Here is an 8,408-nt window from a genome sequence, read left to right as displayed (position 1 = left end):
TATTATCATTGAAATATGAAAAGATATTTACTTTATAAAAGATATTTATTCTGAAATAATTATAAATTTAATATTTCGGTTATGTTTTATAGAGTCCATCTCTTCTCATAAAAGCTTTAATAGGACCGGGAGACTAGCTTTCCATTCAGTAATATAACTATTTTCCAACAGATGTCAGCTCTCAGCGAGTTCCATTCATAAGAGTCTTCAAAATGAATTCGCGTTGATTGTGTTCAGCTCGAAGCGTGACGATAATTGTTGGTCCAAATTTGCAATTCTTATTTGAAACCAGTTTTCCCCCTGAAATAAGTCATTTCATGCTGTTTCGCAATCTTCTAACACTTTCAAAAAAGAAGCTCAAAAAAAAAGTCAAACCTCATCCCAGCATCCCATTTCGTTTCTTCGAACAACTTCCAAGCTTTCAGACCTAATTAAATCGCTGTTATTAAGTCTCATTTGGGGCGCGTTCACAGCTCAAACCGGCGTCCGTGTTGTGGTGAGATCAAAAGTTCTTCACCAATATGATTGCACGACTCATTCAGCTTGACTTTTCTCGTCTCTCCTCTCGATTCAGTCCGGTGCAGTCTGCCAACTGGGGCAGACCTAGTTTAATGTGCGCTTTGACTTACTATTTATAAATACGGTGATTTAGAAGATGTAGATTCGCTTATCTAACGCTAAGTGTTTGTTTTGATTGGTTACGCCAAAAGGATGGCACTTTCGTTGCTGGAGTGGTTCACGGCACTAATAGTGGCAGTACTGAGCGTCAACTATCTGCTGGTTCGACGGAACTTGAAGTACTGCCACCAGTGGCCTGGACCGGCTGCGTTCCCGCTGATCGGATGCTACTATTTGTACTTTAACAAGAGTCCGGAAGGTATGGTGAAAGTGTTTAAAAAATAATTTAGTTAGAACGTTGAAAGTGAGACACTTCCGTCACAGCGCAGATGCTTGTTAAAATATGTCGGTAATAATACAGTTAGAAGTAGGGAAGATTTCCATGGAAAGTGGTAATAAGCAGCGTATAAATCAAGATTACGCCTCGTTTGAAAGTGGATAGGATGCCAGAGGTGAATAATGATTCACACTGTGTCATATAATTGTATCACAGAACAATGTGTTCAAATTGCATTTTGATTTGAACACATAGTTCGTGGTTCCGATTTTCATGAACGCATGTTCACAATTTTGGGAACTCTTTTTTCTCCGTGTAGGGCAGGGGTGACCAAAGTATGGCCCGCAAGGTCATTTTTTGTGGCCCCCGGACCCATTTTGAATGACCATGTGAAATTGCCCATTGACGCATCTTTAAGTGATTTTATAATTCCTAGAAAATAAGGTTAAATTTATGCCTATTTTGTGAACCTTTTTAGGTTTTGTTAATATAAAACTAATTGTATAATCGGGATCAAAGTCAAAATTTTCATCAAATATTTATTGAAATTTTATAAAAATTGGAGGATTTTTTTTAAATCCTTAAGCAACTATTTATCATTAAGACCCGAGCATGGGTAAATAACAAGGGAAATGCGTAATAATACCTTTCTCTGGTATCAATACCAAATTTTGGTATTCCTGGACCCTTTAAAATTTTTCTTAAGGATTATGCAAGAGCAAAATGTGCTATCATACCAATTTAAGGTATTATTTTGATATTGCAAAATTGCAGAATTTGTCAATGGTCGAACATTATTTTGGTATTAAAGTATTTTATCAAATTCCTCTGAAACTATGGGAAAATTTTGACCAATTTTGACAAAATAATTAATTTTGCGCTAAAATGATGTCTCAAAGCGAATGCTTTCATTGAAAACCGGAAATTTCAAACTTGATTTTAAACATTTTTGATATACCCCTAAAGAAATGACTTGAAATTGTGGAAAATTTTCTAAGTCAGTATGGCACATTTTGATATTATTTTGGTATTGAAAGGTTTCATCAAATTCCTCTGAAACTATGGGAATTTTTTCCATAAACTTTGATGGGATAATTAATTTTGCGCTAAAATGACTTGAAACCCAAAAATGTTAAAGCTTATTTTCAATTTTGTATATTTACCCACTAAGATTAAAAAAAAAAAACGTTGAAATTTCTCTAAGTTGGGATAACCAAATACTTTGAAAAACGAGTTAATTGACAGATTATTGAATTTTGGTGAATTTCAATCCAGTTTCATTTTTATAACACTTATTTTTCAATCTTGTTAATTTTTAGAATCATCAAGAACTTCAATGACAAATGCATTCGATGTGGTGAAGAATATCACTAAGAACAACATGGAATCATCAGGTGAGTAGATTTGGCTGTTGCCTACGGATCATTTCCTTTTTTTCTCTAACTGCAACTGTTGCACTAAAAATGGTATGAAAATTACAAATTTTGGTATTTCTTGTGCAAATACCAGCGACCAAAATGTGCTCTTGGTTGCCCAGTAATAGATGGTAAAATACCATGAAATCATACCAAAATCATGTATTTGGAAGACCACAGGAAAACCAGGCGCGGGAATACCTAAAAATTAAACCATGGCAATACCAAGTTTTGGTATTCAAGCAATGTTCAAAAATCCAGAAGACCTCAACTCGGTATTGAAATGGTTTTATTTTGTGGTATTATTTTACCCTTGGAATAATATGGTTTGGTATTGTTGTGCCCTTCCACATACTAGAATTTGGTATGATTTCATGGTATTTTACCATCTATTACTTGGCAATCAAGAGCACATTTTGGTCCCTGAGCAACTCTCTACGAAATCGGCCGATTTCGACCATTTTTATTTTTTGTATTTTTTTATTTGGCTTAAACTTTGTGGGGGCCTTCCCTATGACCAAATAAGCTATTTTGTGTCATTGGTTCACCTATACAAGTCTCCATACAATTTTGGCTGCTGTCCATACAAAAATGGTATGTAAATATTCAAACAGCTGTAATTTTTGAGTGATTTTTCTGATCAATTTGGTGTCTTCGGCAAAGTTGTAGGTATTATTGAGGACAATTGAGAAAAAAAAAGGTACACGGAAAAAAAATTGCAGATTTTTTTATCAACTTTTTTTTCACTAAAACTCAATTTCCCAAAATACGTATTTTTTGATTTTCGAGATTTTTTGATATGTTTTAGGGGACGAAAATCCGCAACTTTTGAGCTATAGAGAAACATGGTCAAAAAATCTGCCGCCGAGTTATGATTTTTTGAAAAAATAGTGATTTTTGGAAAAAATCGAAATTTCATGCAAAAACAAATCTGAAGTTATTTTTTAATGCAAAATTGAATTTGCAATCGAAAAGTACTTTACAATTTTTTTGATAAAGGGCTCCGTTTTCAAGATATAGCCACCGAAAGCTTGATTTTAGCAAAATATTTGCAGTTTTTCGAATTTTAAAAATAGTGACCATGAGCGACCATTTCTAAAAATATTTTTTTTGAAAAGTTCAGAAAATTTGCTATAAAATTGTCTAAGAGACATTGAAGATAGGACCTCGGGTTGCTGAGATACAGCCGCTTCAAGAAAAAGAAACACGAAAATTGAAGTTTTCTAAGTCTCACCAAAACAACCCACCATTTTCTAATGTCGATAATCTCAGCAACTTATGGTCCGATTTTCAATGTTATAACATGACAAATTCGTGAAATTTTCCGATCTTTTCGAAAAAAATATTTTGAATTTTTTTAAATCAAGACTAACATTTTAAAAGGGCCAAACATTGAATATTACGCCCATTTAAAATGCTAGTCTTGATTTAATTTTTTTCAAAATATTTTTTTCGAAAAGATCGGAAAATTTCACAAATGTTTCATGTATTAACATTGAAAATCGGACCATTAGTTACTGAGATATCGACATTACAAAATGGTGGGTTGTTTTGGTGAGACTTAGAAAACTTCAATTTTCGTGTTTCTTTTTCTTGAAGCGGCTGTATCTCAGCAACCCGAGGTCCTATCTTCAATGTCTCTTAGACAATTTTATAGCAAATTTTCTGAACTTTTCAAAAAAAATATTTTTAGAAATGGTCGCTCATGGTCACTATTTTTAAAATTCGAAAAACTGCAAATATTTTGCTAAAATCAAACTTTTGGTGACTATATCTTGAAAACGGAGCCCTTTATCAAAAAAATTGTAAAATAGTTTTCGATTGCAAATTCAATTTTGCATCAAAAAATAACTTCAGATTTGTTTTTGCATGAAATTTCGATTTTTTCCAAAAATCACTATTTTTTCAAAAAATCATAACTCGGCGGCAGATTTTTTGACCATGTTTCTCTATAGCTCAAAAGTTGCGGATTTTCGTCCCCTAAAACATATCAAAAAATCTCGAAAATCAAAAAATACGTATTTTGGGAAATTGAGTTCTAGTGAAAAAAAATTGATAAAAAAATCTGCAAATTTTTTTTTCCGTGTACCTATTTTTTCTCAATTGTCCTCAACAATACCTACAACTTTGCCGAAGACACCAAATTGATCAGAAAATTCACTCAAAAGTTACAGCTGTTTGAATATTTACATACCATTTTTGTATGGACAGCAGCCAAAATTGTATGGAGACTTGTATGGGTGAACCAATGACACAAAATAGCTAATTTGGTCATAGGGAAGGCCCCCACAAAGTTTGAGCCAAATCAAAAAATACAAATAAAATCCATTTCCGGTTTTGGTAGAGAATTGCTCCCCTGTCATTTGCCCAAGTAATACCAAAATTTGGTATTCCCGTGTTATTTACCCCTGCTCGGGGCACATTACATTTAAAAAAATAAATTACACTCTTTTACAAAACTTTGTCACCTCTTCTAAAATATATTTAAAAAATAAATTTAAAAAAATCAGTTTGAATACAACTTTGAAACTTTCATTATATTTGTGAAATCACGATTGTTGAGGCACGAAAGTTGCAATGAAAAGCAGATGAATAATATTGATGTTGATATTTTTTGGACTTTCTGATTTAAATAAAATTTAACCAATTGATTAGAGGTTTTTTTTTTGTACAAAATTGTTCAGTTTTTTGGTTTTTCTAATATTTTGTTTTTTTTTTTAGTTTTATCGATTTAAATTTAAAAAAAATCACTTTTTGTCATATTTATGGCCCGCAAGCTCATATGAGCTTCAAATTTGGCCCGCCATTCAAAAACTTTGAGCACCCCTGGTGTAGGGTGTTCACTATTGATAAAAAAAAAACCCTAGTACAAACTCTCGATTTCTTTATCAGCTGGTCTAGACTGGCGCATATTTGAACATCAACAAATCAAACATTATCTAGAACTGCATTGTCCAGACGTGCTAAGTGGACTTCTCTGTAACCGCTTTTCAACTATCAAGCACCTAAACGCAAATTACCAACTCAAACACCCTTCCACTCTTCCCTCCCTCAGACACCTGGTCCTTCATAACGAACCTCAGCCGGAAGTATGGCAAGCTGTTTTGCGTGTGGATCGGCAGCCGGCTGGCACTGTTCTGCAGCAACCACTCGGACACGGAAACGGTCCTCAGCAGCCAGAAGTTGATCCGGAAGAGCGAGCTGTACAAGTTTCTGATCCCGTGGCTGGGCGATGGACTGCTGCTGAGCACCGGGCAGAAGTGGTTCAACAAGCGGAAGATCCTGACGCCGGCGTTTCACTTCAGGATTCTGGAGCAGTTTGTCGAGGTGTTTGACAAGCAGGGCACGGTTCTGGTGCAGAGGTTGAGAGAGCAGGCTACCGGGAAGCTGGTGAACATCTACCCCTTTGTGACGTTGGCAGCGTTGGATATTATCTGTGGTAGGATCTTGTATTATTTTGTAGTATCTGTTCATGATCTTCTGGTTTTCAGAAACTGCCATGGGCACCTCGATCAACGCTCAAACGGATACCGACTCCAAGTACGTACGAGCGGTTACGGAGCTGAGCTACCTTCTAGCAGGTCGCTTCATGAAGGTTTGGCAAAGGTCGGACTTTTTGTTCAACCTCTCCGCGGATAAGAAGCGTCAAGACAGGGTGATAAAGGTGTTGCATGACTTCACAACCTCGATCATTCGATCGAGAAGGGAGGAACTGTTGGCCGGGAAGATCGAAACGGATGATACCGTGGATGAAGAGGGCGTTGGAACCAGGAAGAAAATGGCGTTCTTGGACGTCCTGCTGCAAGCTACGATCGATGGGCGACCATTGACCGATAAAGAAATCCAGGAGGAGGTAGACACCTTTATGTTTGAGGGACATGACACGACGACGATCGCGATCACGTTTACTCTGATGTTGCTGGCCAAACATCCGGATATTCAGGAGAAGGTCTACCAAGAGGTCACGGAGATCATTGGGAAGGACCTAAACGCGCCCACGACTTATCGCAACCTACAAGACATGAAGTACCTGGAGTTGGTGATCAAGGAGTCGCTTCGGTTGTACCCACCAGTACCGATCATCGGACGGAAGTTTACGGAAAAGACTGAGATTGGTAGGATCTTCAACTTTTCCAAAAAATCATAAAATAAAACTATTCTCTTATGAAACAGATGGCAAAGTGGTTCCGGAGGACTCTAACTTCAACGTTGGTATCATTCTGATGCATCGCGATCCAACGCAGTTTGAGGATCCGGAACGGTTCGACCCGGAGCGGTTTAGTCCAGAACGGACAACCGAGCTCAGTTCACCGTACGCGTATATCCCGTTCAGCGCAGGGCCAAGAAATTGTATTGGTGAGTCAACTTTGTACGACCCAATTATTAAACAATAATAATTTTATTTCCGCCCTAAACAGGTCAAAAGTTCGCCATGCTGGAGCTGAAGAGCACCCTTTCGAAGATCATCCGCAACTATCGGCTCACGGAAACCGGCCCGGAACCAAAGCTGATCATCCAGCTGACGCTGAAGCCCAAGGACGGCTTGAAGGTTGCGTTCGTACCGCGTGATGCAGCATAACGATTATTTTACAACCCAAACAGAGAGACTTATTGAATAGCAGGTTTATTGTGATATGTTTTTAACGGTTTTCAATAAATGTTTTCAAAATGGTTTGGAGAATGTCATCATCATCATCAGAGAAAAATCTTCCTGCTGGCGACGATGCTGTAATACAGAAAAGTAGTTTATGCAAGAAGACTTTCGATACAAGTGCTGAAAAGTTGAACTTCCGCTGTGAAACTGTCAACTTTTCCTGTCCTTCTGGAGAAACTAAACGGCCTACTTTTCCCTACCAAAAATAACAGAATGGAAAATTAGTACCTTTCAATACCAGTGCTGAAAAGTTCTACCGACCTACCGCGGAAGCGTTACCACTAGACTACGTGACTTGGTTACGAATGGTGCACGCCCGAAATGTCAAAATCGTGCAGTGGTGCCAACATCAGAAAAAAGGTGTTTCACTTTTTTGTAATGTTGATACCATGCAAATTGGGTACTAAAGCCCTATGTCAATTTTTATGTACAACCTAGGGGTCGAACAGATCGGTCAATACATTATCAACGCATTAAAATAATTGCTTCATTTCGTCAATATATTAACGAAATCCCACCATGCCTATAGGAACCTTGGTGAGTTGAAATGTCATATTCAAATCAAAACAAAACAAATTTCACCGGTTTCGGTTACAGTCACGACGTCGTTCCAAAAAAACAAACGGAATCAGCGGCCTGGGCGCCGTTTCGGCGCTGTTCTGCATGGAAAGTGACGACCTGCTTTCACCCCCAAATCGGTTCCAAATCGAGGGACATAGTCTCGTTACGGTGAACCAGATCAAACAGCAGTCGGATGCGGATCGCAACGATCGAATGAGTTGAGATGATGGACGTGTTTGAGCGGGTTCGAGTGAGCGGAGGCCAGCGGATGTCGGATCCGGTCGGATCAAATACTGCTGAAGAAGCGGGACAGGAGCGAGCAAGGGTTGAACTGAAGCGATTGAGGAGGTTAGTAAGCTGGATGTTTTAACATCAAAAAATCCAACCGACTTCCTCCCTCAGATTCTTTTCCGGTTCCAAACAACCTTAGCGAGCTTCGCGTTCAAGCGCATCTGGTTCGATCGTCAGTACCAGATTCAATCCCAACGTAGCCACGGGCGGTGGCGGTTGGTAGATTCCGGGAACCAACAACAAGATTTACATTTTTCGGCACTTGTACGGTGGTTGCGGAAGTTCTAAGCGGAACGCGGTGGTGCTAAATCCATTTCGTCCCAGTTGCTGCACTTTTTCAACCAGACCTACATACGGTGCGCGGGATACATGCCGACGAAGAGCTCAAACGCTTTGTTTTAAATTTTTTGTATAATTCTTTAATTTGCTGTTTTTTTTTTGCTGTACCGTAATCTGGGGTGAATCGGGACTACAGTCTGAATAGGGACAGCTGTTTTTAGAGCACTTAAAGCTTTTAAATTTGGAAATGGATGTACACATTTTGTTGGCCTGAGTCTGTTCTAACCGAAACCAACCAGAAAAATCAAAATAT

At 38.0% G+C, this 8,408-nt stretch overlaps 1 protein-coding gene across 2 annotated transcripts in view; it reads left to right on the top strand.

Annotated features, from left to right (window-relative positions):
* The window catches only part of LOC120414418 (cytochrome P450 4d2-like), a 10,286-nt gene extending 3,304 nt beyond the window's left edge, over positions 1-6,982 (top strand). The window contains exons 1-5 of one of the 2 annotated variants that reach the window (XM_039575598.2): positions 578-877; positions 5,366-5,749; positions 5,802-6,425; positions 6,484-6,666; positions 6,729-6,982. In XM_039575598.2, the coding sequence (XP_039431532.1) occupies positions 712-877; positions 5,366-5,749; positions 5,802-6,425; positions 6,484-6,666; positions 6,729-6,889 (1,518 nt within the window). In that variant the 5' untranslated portion in view covers positions 578-711 and the 3' untranslated portion in view covers positions 6,890-6,982. Of the gene's footprint in view, positions 1-577; positions 878-5,365; positions 5,750-5,801; positions 6,426-6,483; positions 6,667-6,728 lie in introns of those variants that run through there. The other variant, XM_039575599.2, reaches the window with a different exon arrangement.
* The last annotated feature ends 1,426 nt before the right edge of the window (positions 6,983-8,408 follow it).

The sequence above is a fragment of the Culex pipiens genome, chromosome 3 (assembly GCF_016801865.2).
Source record: "Culex pipiens pallens isolate TS chromosome 3, TS_CPP_V2, whole genome shotgun sequence".
Taxonomy (NCBI): domain Eukaryota; kingdom Metazoa; phylum Arthropoda; class Insecta; order Diptera; family Culicidae; genus Culex; species Culex pipiens.
Note: the sequence above shows the minus strand (reverse complement) of the source record. Positions and strands in the feature narration are given on the sequence as shown.